Below are 13204 nucleotides of genomic sequence, written 5' to 3'. Positions count from 1 at the left end.
ATTTGCGGTGCATCCCTTATGGTTTTCTACGTGTATAAATGCATTCTAAGAAGTGGTTCGTTGCTCTCCGTCCTCCCTTCTAGCTCCTCTGCTGACTTACACTGTAAGCCTGCGGGAGGCCGTGGATGTGAGCACTGAAGACCAGACACCATCTGACAGCTGTTCTCCCAGCAAATCAGCGAGTGTCATTACGTTCCCAGCTTTCTGACTGACACTGGATCAAACACTTTGCATCTACTGAGATGATCATATAAACTGCCTTGCTTTGTTGCTAATTCATTTTTGATAATAAACAGTCACTTCTAAAATAATTCAAAATTACTTTTGGCATGCTACCCTTTTCACTTCATTGCTAGCTCTGATTTGCTAATATCCTTGCAGAATTTAAACATGACAGCTGTTAATATGAATTCCTTCTCTTACGTATTTATCTGGACAGGCCTACAATGGCCTCATAAATTGGAAGCCAGAAAAATTCTATATACTTCTATCTTTTGAGTTTGTAAAAAAAAAAAATTGGCTTATAAAATCCTTTCTTCCTTAAATATGTGACATGTTTAATATATAAGATATATAGTTAGATAGATGTATACCTTAAATACACCAATGTACCAAATGGATTTCAAACCTTCTGTTTGGAAAGGTTTGTGGTTTCACATGCAATTGCTTTAACACACGACACTGTTACGATTCCTCAATTTCTCCTTGTGTCCACTGCAGTAATTTGCCCTCTTAAGAAACTTGACCATTTCATTTGCCAAGTTCACTGGCGTAAATTAATCCATGAAATTCTCTTTTTTATTTTCTATATATAGGCTATGACCAATGACCCCTACTTTATTCATAATATTGGTATTCTATCCCTCTTAGTGAATATACAAAATAACTTCTAAAGTTCGAATCCTATTAAGAGACTAAGAAAGAGTTCTATTTAGTCTATGGTCAATTAAAAGTCAGCTAGGAAAGACACACCATTTTCCTGCCAATAATACCTAACACTCAGCACACTGTGAGGCATGCCCTTTCTAAGCCCAGTGTTTGGAGGAATTATTGTGTTCTCCAAATGGACACACATATGTTAAGCCATTAAATAACTGTCTACCCTCTTCTCAAAATACCTGCTACTCCAAACATATCTTTCGAACAATCTGCTTAAAAGTCAAACTTAGAATGACGATCACAGAGGACAAGGCTGTCAGGAGCGACAGCAGCAAAGGCAACAGAAACAAACAACAGAAAAAAAGATTCTTGGTTTCTCCGTAGCTGATTAGAATCTGTATTCCTCTATGGCTGGAGCAGACACAGTTCTGGCAGCCACACACTATGGTTCTGTTAGTATCATCACCTAGAGATCGTTTGAAGCATATCCTGAAGAAGATTTTTATGAGACGTACAATGTAATTGTGCCTACCAGTCTTGATTTTAATCACCTGAACTCTTGGCTAAGCCATCAGTGGTATTCTAGGCAGCAAAGACCCGTGAGAGTCACAAACAGTAGCAGCTAAAATCATCACAATTCTGAACTACTTGGGCATCTAAGAACTACAACCTTGTATGAGGCTATCGCTGAGAGCTATTTTTAAACAGCTTCATTTAAAGCCAACCAGAAAAGCTAGGGTTTTCTGCTAATGCTCAGTCGTAAGAGAAATTTGCCCACTACTTCCATCCATCCATCAACACATTCATAGCTGCTGTTTCTTGTCTCTCGGCAAACAGAGCTGCTCAAAGACTAGGTCTAAGTTAAACTTTGCTTCTGAGAAGAACTGCACCCTCCCAGATGCAATCACAGTCAAAGACATCAATTTCTCAAAAGCTCTTAATCCTTAAACATGCTCTCCACTGCTCTCCTTTGAGATGCCTATCAACCCTGATTACATTTCCTTCATTTGGGAACTGGGTCTCACTCTGCCAGTCCCTCTTTGTCAGTGGCTGGACGCCTTCTCCTTCACATTCACTGTCTTCGAGAAAACCCACTTCTTTTTCAGAACTGCAACTGGACACTGCAATTAGTTTGCATTGTGTCTGCATCACACTATCCGATGCCGGCCACTCAGGAGAGCTGCTGGCTGGAGGGAAATGGGGACAGATTTACGGGGAAATTATCTCACTAATGAACACTTCATTGTTGAAGATTTATGCTGTAATGATTTCTGTCCCTCACAATGTGTACTCAGTGTGTATTAAGGTACAGAACCGCGTGCATGTGCATGCATGTGTATGTGTGCATGTGGGTGTGCAACTAGATTCTTCTACTGTAACTTTTTCTTTTCTTGCTAAAAATTAGTAAAAACAACTGCCTGCAATTTATCCTAGCAATAATTTTTAAATACAACCTTGTACAAATGAAGTCAAATATATTAGTTTTGTAATAAAGCAAGAAACTAACAGCTGTATGTGCACTAAGCCAAAAAGGAGAATTCTATCACTTTAAAATGTTTAACTTTTGACTAAGGGACAACCAACATTTTTCAAAAGTACACTAGCTATCACTCACACCTGCTGGATTTTAAAGTGTGTTTTGTTCTGCTGCCTTGAATCCCTTGGTTCAACTTCTACTCATGTCTCAGCTTCCGAGCTAGCTGCAGCTAGAGGTGTGCACCACCATGTCTGACTCTCTTGACAGTTGTCTGTGTCTGAAAAGATAACTTCAGCAGATCAGCAACGCGGATACAAGGCTTCACTACAAGAGAAGAAGCTCCAATACAATTTCAGTCTTGAAGATTAACTAAGTTTATGGCCATTTACAACTTCCCAGAAGGGTCTGTGAATATGATCTTGAGTTCTGCTGTTCTTAAAATTGGGTGATCACTGGGATACCACAAGCTCATTCAATAATTAAAGGTTTGGGGTGAATTCCAGGGTTATCTATTCATTACATTACTAGAAATCTGTAGTTCAAAAAGTTACTCAAAAGATCACCCCAACACACCTGACTGAAAATCCTACCAAGGCAGAAGTATCGACTATAACATCTCTATCTGAAGATCATCCTACCTCTGCTAAGAAAACAAATTTAATTTCGGTTAATTTCTAATTAGAATAGGCCCATCTACCTAGTTCTACCTTCACAGACATAGAAAATGAATCTAATCTTAGTTCTATATTACAGACTTTGAAATTCCCTTTGGCCTAGCCTATTTAGGTTTCTTGTCCTCCATATACAATAGGGTATGATCCATCCATAAACCTATGAACAAAGATGTATGCCTATGATATATTAAGTCACTTTTTAAAAAAATACAGTACAAATATAAAATTTTTAAAATTAAAAAAGTAAAAACAAATTTCTAATCATGATCCTCTACATTTCACTAAGTCAAAATTCTGGCCACGCACCACGGTGGAAAGAATCCTGTAAGAAACTGCTGGCACTTATAGAAAACATTCTGGGAGATGATGGGCCTCACAGAAGTCTCCAGTACGTCAGTGGTTCCTACCTTTGTTTCCGTACTGGGTTTCTCTCACTTCAAGGAATAAAGAACAAACTGGAATGTCAGGAAGAAATCCAGTCCATGAGCTCAGCCCATAACTTCAGCAGTGCTCACCACAATTTGTTAAGTGTGCACCTGGGACAATTCTAGGCTTTTACTTACTCTGTCTCTATTTTTCATTTGTTTTCGAACCTGTTGAGAAGCATGAGTGTAGGGAAAGAATAAATGAAGCAAAAGCAATTTCCTAAAAGCTTTTTAATGAAGACCCATTTAAAACTGGGTGCCCCAAGCACTTCCTTCCCTCACCTCACATACCAATCCTGATCATTTCCAGAAGCCAATAATCAGAGGCCAGAAGAGAAAGTAGGCCTCACTGATCACGCTCACACAGATTTTCTCCAATACAGAACCCTGAGATAGCAGGAGACACTGGTGTATCCAGACACCTGACCTGAAGACACTTTTTAAAGTGCCTATAAGTCCAAGAGCACACTAGTGAAACTATATCTAGAAGAAACTTCCAAGCACACTAAACCCATCTGATATCTGATAATCAGCATGTTATTAAAAATGTAAGCCCCTCTAAGCTATACTAGTGAGGAAGGCAGTGAAAAGAGAGCTGGAAGTCAAGACACTATGTGCTCACTAGGTTATGAAAAGGACAGAGCATGCCTCGCCCGACCCACAGCTGCACCAGATGTCCATCCAGGGCTGAGATAAGCAACAGGGCAAAAGGCAGCAAATAACCCAGCCAGAATCCAAACATACCCAATATCAAACAGAAGGCCGGAGAGCAGCCAGACACTGGGGAAAGTCAATAAAGTCTTTAACATAGCTTTCTTTATAGTAATGGACTACAGTTTGCTCTGGTCTGTCTAACCATGTTCTCTTAAATAGACAAATATTCAGAAACACCAGGTTTAAGTTTTAAACTTATTGTTTTAATCCTAACATGAGAATGGAATTTTTTATATTAACTAGAAAACAAACAAAAAATTCTATTGTGTGAAGTTTTTAAAGCTATAGTACAGTATATTCATTTCCCTTTCAGATTTTTAAAAAATTTATAGTGTGTGTGTGTGTGTGTGTGTGTGTGTGTAATAGAGAGACAGAGAGAGATGTGGGGGTGCACATGCAATGGTGTACACATGGAGGTGAGAAAACAACCCTGGAGAATCAGTCTTCTCCTTCCACCATGGGTTACAGGCTTTGAGTTCAGGCTGCCAGGCTTACATGGCAAGTGCCTGTACCCCAGAGACATCTTTCAAGCCCACTTTCAGATGACTTTAAAAGCATAAAGTGCTGTCCTCTGCTATTCCATTATTAACAGAAATAAACTATTCTGTCTAATATTCAGTGTGATGAGATTATGGTTTGTAGTCTGACTTCAAATTACAAAACTGCTTTCATAAAAAGAATCCAAAATGCAGCTTTTGCATGAAGATGTCTACAACGGTTCACCTCCATGGCCAACTTGACTGGACTTAGAATCACCATGGAAACATACCCCTTGGTATGTTCATGAGGATGTCCCCAGAAAACTGTAACTGAGGAAGAAGTGAAGACTGAATGTGAGTGTTACCACTCCATGAGCTGGAGTCCCAGAGAGGACAGAACTGAGACAGGTTGAACACCGGCAGCCTTCAGCCTCAGCTCCTGACTGCAGACACAATGTGGCCAGCACCTTCTCTCTTTGCACAGCGCTTTCCCTCCCACGACGGACTCTATCCTGGAGAGCTCTAAGCCAAAATAAACCTGTCCTTCCTGAGGCTACTTCATGTCAGGTGCTTTGTCACAGAAACATAAAGGTAACTTACATGAAGTCTTTCTCCTCCAAAGCTATTCAGAAGGCTATTTATAATAGTTTCACACATTTAATTCCTTAAGGTCGATTAAAAGCGGATAAATACTAGGACAGTCTTTAATACAGTAACCTTTCATTTTAGTAATCTAATCACATCAACCAGAAAGAAAAACAAGTGCCTACCATATGGCCCTTCTGTGGCAGAAAATAGCTGCATTCAATAACAGCATCTGTGCATCTAACAGCACTAGCCCTGCCCATCCTTAAATCAGCAAGCATATTGTTAATATAATAAGACAAAGCTCTCCACAGTGCAAAGAACAAAAGAGAGTATTACCTTTGTCATACATTACCTGACCCGCAGTTGCTCAAAACATGAAATCAAAGCACAACAGACTTCAAAATATGTTAAGCGAAATGAATGTTAAGGAACACTAATAATTTATGGAGAAATTTTCTTTGTTGGTGGCTCTTATCTAGTGAAAGATCTTGTTTAACACATTCAATTCCAGACTCACATATGATGCCCCAGTGATGGGCGCTTCAGCGACTACACTATTCTCAATCCTGGCAGGCTTCACTCTCAGTCCTAAGTCTACATAGAGATTTCTGGCAGAGTGGTATTCTGGCTTTGGATCTATTTATATGGAGGAACACTTAAGATTAAGTAATGGTGCTATCTTATACAATAAATAGCTAGAGTCAACCCCAGGACATCTCAGAACAAAGCATATGCCTCTGAAACCTTGCTCATGTATTGCTTTGAGTATGGGTTTGCTAGAAATCAGAATTTTATAAGACTGGTAACATGTAACTTATTTTAAAAAAAAATCAGTAAATAGCAGTTCATAATTGAAAAGGATAAAAACTTATTTCTATATTCTCATCAAAATTAACAGCTGTTAAAATTGCCTGATTATTATATTAAAAACAAAAATATAAAATAAGTATCAGTCATATGATAGACAGTCATTTGACTAAAGAAATATTGTTAATATAGACATACTACTTTTTTTAAGTGTTAGGTTCAAACTCAGAGCCCCACGCCTGACAGGTAAAGCATCCACTACCCTGATGATCTTTCCACGAGTCTGTTATCAAACCCAGTGGTGCAAATTATTTCCTTCATTTGCACTATATATTGTCCTGGTTACTGTAACTTGGTAACCAACTTCCCAAAGGTAAGAAAGATACAAAGGAAAAAAAATAGACTCAAACATCTCAGTTGCAATCCTTAATGAAAATGCAATCCTTAAGGGAAAAGGAAGGGAATGGAAGGAGTGAGGAGCCCTTCTGAAGAACAAGCACTTCCTACTTCATGGTTAACACGCTGTATTTACATATGACATGCCTAAGAACAAACCTCACAACACTGAAATTTCTCGTCTTCATCCATCTAAAAACATATTACAACACAAAGAGCACACGGACAAAACAGTCACACTCTGCACTCAGAACATTTATATTCTATATTCTAGCTGCGTCCCCCAAAAAAGAAAAAATATCTAAGCATGTCCACCGGACACAGGTGATGCAAAGATAAATAATGCTAGGAAAGGGGCAGTGGGGAGCAGGTGGAGGACTGTGTTCGCTCATTTGGGTGGGTGGCAATGCTGCATTCAGAGGGTGGCCTCTGAGCACAAACTGGAGACAAGAAAGCCAGCCTTGAAGAGATGGGGAAGAGCATTGCAAAAGCAGGGAACAGCAAGCGGGAGGCTCGAGGTCGCCAGGCTCCATCTCTGTGTGCAGAAGAGCAAAAGTCTGTGATAGCCAGTACATAACGAGGGGAAGAGTAACAGGAAGTGAGGGTAGGAAGGCAAAGGGGAAAGCCCTGAAGGTCACCAAAAGAACTCTGTCCTTTAATTTTTAAGGAAACGAAAGGTCATTAAAGGAATCTGAGTGAAAGAATGACATGATTTGATTTATAAATGGTCTGCTCTGCTTACAACAGGGAGAAACAGCATCTCAGCAAGCCAAAAAATCAAGCAAGAAATATACATATCATGCATGTGCTAAAAGAGGCATTTCAGAGTCTGCAGAGCCGGGCCGCTATTGCCGGTGATGAGCATGCCCACAGGAGCAAATGGGGAAGGTGGGCAGTAGAAGGCAGGGAGTCTCCGGTTTGGCTCTGGAGTTGCCTGTTTACTCACTCTTCAAGAGCAGATGGATTCTGAGTGCTCAGGGCAGTAGGATGTGGGCATCCAAATTCAAATAAAGGGAAGCTTGACATGGTGGCATCTACCTATAATCCCAGACTGAGGAGACGGAGGTAGGAAGATGGTAAAGTCAAGACCATCCTGGCTCTATAGTGAGATCTTGTCTCAAAAACAAAAACAACAGAGAAAAGCAGGCTTTCTGGCGTATGCCTATAATCCCAATAGTTGGAAAGTGGAATCAGGAAGATCATAACTCCAAGGTCATCCTCAGCTACACATCCAGTTTGAGACTACCCTGGGTCAAAGGTCAAAACCATGAAACACAGGAGGAAAAGAGGGTCAAACTGAGTCCTGAGATATACATAGGGAAGAAAGTTGAAAAAAACTTGAAATTGACAGTGGAGGAAGGAATGATGAGGTAGAACAATCGAGATAACAACCAGTGGACTGGACTCTCCGGAAACAGCCAACGAAATGTAAAGCCCTTCCAATGCACGTATCCATTCACTTAGTCAGCAAACACTGGGCATGTATTATGTGCCAGACACTGTGCACATAAACATGATCTGTGCTCCTATGGAGGCTGCAGTCCAAAGAAGACAGAGATGGCCAGAGCTGTGAGCACTTGTTCCCAATAAAGTGCAGCATGTTTTGGACTAATGCACTTGGAGAGTCAGGGCAGACTTCCCGAGGAGTTGTGTAAAATGGAAGCCTGAAGGGATAAAGGCAGCAGTGAGGAGCCTGTGGGGAACCCAGGGCAAGGTGGAAGAGTCACCGGTGAGGACCTGAAGGAAGGCCTTGCCTGCCCCACAGTCCGCAAGTTCAATGATAGGAACTACAGAAAGAGGTGAGAAAGAAGGGTGGCCTGGGAGAAGAAAGGGACAAGCTGGGCTACTGGGACTCCTGGAGAAACCAGTTTTCTGTGGTTCAGAGAGAAAGCGACCCCAGTGGCGGTAGAATCTAGAGTGGAGACTTGACAGAGCTTTAGAGAAGATAATCAAGACTAACCACCTAGTGTTTAACTGAGACAAGTAGCAGGCAGACAGAAGGCTGGTGGCCGGGCTAAATCTGCGGAGTTCCCAAAACACTGCTGAGAACTCAACAAAACGGTTATGGAGGTCTACAGGGCAACCATAAAATCTGGGATAGGGTTATATACTGGGAATCTCACACACACACACACACACACACACACACACACACACACATTAAAGTTACAGGAAAACATAAAATAAAGCCTGGGAATGAAAGCAGAGGATAAAAGACTAGAAAGAGACTAGCTAGGGCTTAATCCAATATGAAATAAGCAAACAGTAAAAGAATCTTATGGAAAAAGGAGGAGGAGGAAGAGGAAGAAAAAGGAAAAACAGAACGAATCCAAGATGGAGCAAGGGAACCTGGGATAAAAACAACTACTATAAAAAACAAGCACTACTATAAAAGACAGCTAAAGTAAGACTTCACACAAATTCCCACTCAGGAAAAAAACTCACTACCAAAGTGTTCACACTACTGCACTATCAACAAGCAAATAATTTTCATCAGCCACAAAAACATTACAGTTACTGGAAAATCTCAGCCGAAGTTTAAAAAAAAAGCAAGACACAGCGTGAACTACTGAAATTAGCAATGACAATTAAGTTTTTAACAATGAGGTTGCTAAAATTTTTATTACTATAGAACTCTAGGTGCTACAGACTAAAAGGTGAAAATAGCGTTTAAAATGGAGGAATGGGGGAAGAAAAATCAATGCAACTTTTCAGTTTTCTGGCTAAAAAAACAAACTAAACCTTGAAGACCAAGACTAAGTAACATGAAAAGGGGGTGATCTTATCACAATATTTAAAGGTGTCTATATAAAACAAAAATAGCAAGCCAAACTTACACACACACACATAGTTCAAGTTGATTAAAACCATTACTAAAAAACTTATCTTTAAAGCCCACCCTGGTGGCTCTTGCCTATAATCCCACTGCTTGGAAAGTTGATGTAAGATTGCTTTGGGTTTGAGACCAGCCAGGACTACAAGGCAGGACCTATAAGAAGGGAGGGAAGGGCAGGCAAAGGGAAAAGGGATGCACAGAGGAGGTTCGTGTATGATGGTACAGAACACTAACTATACAGCCCTTACTGTAACGCCAAGACACTTTCTGAATTTTCAGAATTCCTTAAGTTATGGGAACTATTGGTTATCTGCTTTTTGGTCTTCCAATATATTCTTGAGGAAAGGTACCTAAATTAATATACTTATCGACACAAGTAGATTATATCATTTAATAGAAACATGAAATCTCTGTTTTATGCAAAGCAACTGACCTTATTCATTGAACATGGAACGATATAATTAGATATGGCATGAAAGAAATGCCAATTAAATTACCAAATTGGTTTCTTCTGTCTCACAAAGTTAGACATTTTGGTAATTTAACAAACAGCATTATTACCAAACATATGCATTGTTTCCTGGTTAGTTAAAAATATACATCAATTTACTATTCAAACACATTCAGGAATATAGTTACTGTTTCTCCTTTTTCTTCTTTTTCCTTTTTAATTGAAGAATGATGGTATTACAGAATAGAGTACTGCCAATAAGTGCAGTGTTCAATGACGAACATTTATCAAACCAAACTATGGCAACTCCCTTTCTAGTACTCAGAAATATTCCCAAGCTGCAGCCAACATCTGAGAGAGACCCAAACCCAGCTAACTGCAGGCAGTAAAACCACACTTCCCTCACCTCCTACCTGCCAGTTTGAAAATGTTTTCTGAAGCACAAAGAATCTAAGACTATTCTTTAAAAAGTCAAGTCAAATTCATTTAATACCAAATTCAAGTACTCTTTAAATGAGCAAAATACAATGTTGTTTCTTCATTCCCAACTAAAACAATATAGCCACACAAGCAAAAAAAAGCCCAACTGAAAACAAATTTTGCAGCCCTCAAAAATACATATACATATGTATATACATATGCACACACACACTGCCACTGTCAATAAAAACCAGCATGCAATTAACTGAAGTGCATACTGCTTTACAGACAAGGACAAGGTGTGTCTAAAGTCTTGGCATGAGAGCAACCCTTAAACAATAACAACACACACATATGTATATTATCAAATAAACGTTAGTTCTAGAAAACACAATGCAAGCAGCATGCTAATTCAAGTGTTCACAAGACAACGACAAATAAGGCTTTAGGACCACAGCATATATCATTATGTAACTACAATGCCCATTAAGCAATCACCAGGTTGTAGGTAGGTCTTCCAAAAGGTGTCATTATGGTTTACTGCGATCAGAGAATTGTGGTGTCAGACTTAATCATGCTTAACCTGCAAGCAGGTGTTTACCAATATCAAAAAGTAGAATACCTGTTCTAGACGTAAACCTGAGACTGTGCCCAATAAACTGCGTGCTAACACACAGAATGTCCCCTCTGCACAAACTTTCTATTCCCACACGAAGCAATCTGTTTGAAGCATGCTTTCTGCATGCTTTCTGAACCGAAATACTGACTAAATGCTTAGAACGAGTCGTGTTCGGAAGACCAAGACGTGGAAATTGACAATAGAGGCAAAAGAAAGAGTGAGCTAGTGAGGACTCACTGGAGACGTTGCTATTGTCACCACTGACTTCTCAATAGAGACACAGGCACCTCAAAAAACAGGCGTAAAGATTAGCAATGTGCAAGGCCTTTACCAAACAAATTACAGAAACTATACAAAACAATAGATCCATCATAGAACTGAACCCCACATACACCAACTCCAATACAAGGAGGATAAAGACAGGTGAAGACAGGAGGGCATGCAGATGCCATAAATTAATAGATATTCTACAAATTCTGTGCGGCTGGCTCAAAAAACAAACAGAAAAGAAACTAAGAGAGAGAGAGAGAGAGAGAGAGAGAGAGAAATCCGGAAAGCTGGAGTCAGTGCTTCCCAGCCAGCTGTTCTCTGAACTTCAGGACAAACCACCTGACACCCGGAGCAGCCCTCAGAACTACGGGGCAGTAGAAGGGCTCAGAGAGCAGAAATAAAACAACAGCAAAGCCAGGATTTTCAGGGGCTTGGAATTTCAACACTACAGGCGTTTTCCAAGGCTGAGCTCAAACTGTCGGTGGAAAGACTCGATTCCCACCCAAAGCTGCTATGGGCACCGCTAGCAGCCAAGATCCCCTCCCATCAGTCACAAACACCGGCTTCCAGGTGCAGCGAAGCACAGCAGCTGCCCTCTCCGCTGGGGCTGCAACACACACACACACACACACACACACACACACACACACACACACACGAGTTACATAAAGCCGTCCCCAAGCAGCTCCATCTCCAAACACTGAAGGAAACATGGACGCTGAACCGTCTGTTCGCAGGCTTCTCAGCCTTCGTGGATGGAAGAATGCCTCTGACCCGAAGGGTAACCGAGATGTGGGCATTTAAAACAGAGACTCGTTCCTGCTAATTAAACACTGAAGTCGCTAGAAACAAAAGTAGGCCAGGTTTCACGTCCCTCCTGGTCAACTGGGGCACTGGCACCAAGCAGCTGAACGCCCCCAACACTGCCCCTCGGGAGGCCCAGCGGCAGCCGACCCCACTCTCTCAGGACGCTCACAGAATAGCCACCGCCCAGCTAGCTGGCTTACCTCACAGGCAGAGGCGGCCCCACAGGCCTTGAGTTTGTCACCATCTCCCTCAGGCAGACCAGTCCAATGTGTGGCCATCATTTCATTTCAAACTGTAAAGGGACAAATCCTTTGGAGTCCACATTGAAGAGGAGCCACCACACACCAAAAGGGGATCAATTCCACGGCAGGTTCTGAGGCAAGCAGGGAAGGGACTGGTCCAACAACGTACAGACAAGAAAGATTTGCAGGAAGCCCCTTCAAACGCCCTCTTCAAGAGAATTCGCCCTCTTCATTACTTCAGACAGAGTCCAGGGGCGACAGGTTTCCTTGGCAGGGAGGGTGGAGGCCAAGGGCAGAGAGAAGAGGTCTACTTCCAAGCGGTGCTACTCGAAGGCAGACAAAAATCCTAGTGGGCTGCTCTGGCGTCAGCTTTCGGAGATCCTTCCTAGAACAGGGAGAAGTTAATGAAGGACGTGAACTTTCCCCAGGCGCCGATCTTTAGCCTTGCCACAAGTCCAGACCAAGTTCCCCCTCTCCCCCAATCCGATTGATTACTCAGTCCACGAAAGGTGAACCACGCAAAGGAAAGAAACAGTTCTCGCATGCCACAAATTAAAAAGAGAGAGAGAAGCCTGAACAGCGGGAAGAGAACGAGAGAGCGAGACCTCAGAACTGCCCTTGTGGCTGTGTCAAGCACGCCCGGCTGCTATGAAGCCTTCATGAATTAAAAGGAAAAAAATTCCCGGTTCAAGTGTATTTTAATTGCTGCATTTCCTGGGCAGTGTCGAGGCAGTGTGCGCGTTCTGCAGCACCCGGATACCTACTCTTAAGCGAAGTTTGCACCGCACCGGGTTAGACTCGCAGACGCCCTCCAACTCCCCAACAAACAAACAAAAAGCCAGCTCCGAGCCGGGCGGGCGTGGGCTCGGCGGCGTCTGCGGCGGCCGCCGGGGCCGCGGGTGACTCGGGCCGCCCGTGGCAGCCTGCCCTGCGCCCCGGCCCGCGCCCCCGAGGAGGCGGCTGTTTTCCTTGGCCCGCGGCTGGGCTGGGTGGGGAGGCGTGCGGCGCCGCGGCTGCGACGCGGCGCCGCTCCCACTCCCGCTCGGGCTCCCGGGCATGCTTCGGGAGAGCCGCGGCCCCGGCAACTCGTAGGTCGCCGCTGCGCCCCCCACCCCCACCC

General features: G+C 42.4%; 1 protein-coding gene across 8 annotated transcripts in view; it reads right to left on the bottom strand.

Annotated features, from left to right (window-relative positions):
* The window catches only part of Arhgap21 (Rho GTPase activating protein 21), a 128002-nt gene extending 115028 nt beyond the window's left edge, over nucleotides 1–12974 (bottom strand). For 6 of the 8 annotated variants that reach the window (XM_087896324.1, XM_085699005.2, XM_085699006.2 and 3 more), the window contains exons 1-2: nucleotides 12849–12973; nucleotides 12043–12469 (exon numbers count right to left, since the gene is read on the bottom strand). In XM_087896324.1, coding sequence (XP_087752450.1) covers nucleotides 12043–12123 — 81 coding nt within the window. In that variant the 5' untranslated portion in view covers nucleotides 12124–12469; nucleotides 12849–12973. Of the gene's footprint in view, nucleotides 1–12042; nucleotides 12470–12848 lie in introns of all 8 variants that reach the window. The other 2 variants (XM_087896323.1, XM_048461062.3) reach the window with 1 other exon arrangement.
* Between the last annotated feature and the right edge of the window lie 230 nt (nucleotides 12975–13204).

Source organism: Myodes glareolus, chromosome 14 (genome assembly GCF_982192425.1).
Source record: "Myodes glareolus chromosome 14, mMyoGla1.1, whole genome shotgun sequence".
NCBI classification, from domain to species: Eukaryota; Metazoa; Chordata; class Mammalia; order Rodentia; family Cricetidae; genus Myodes; species Myodes glareolus.
Note: the sequence above shows the minus strand (reverse complement) of the source record. Positions and strands in the feature narration are given on the sequence as shown.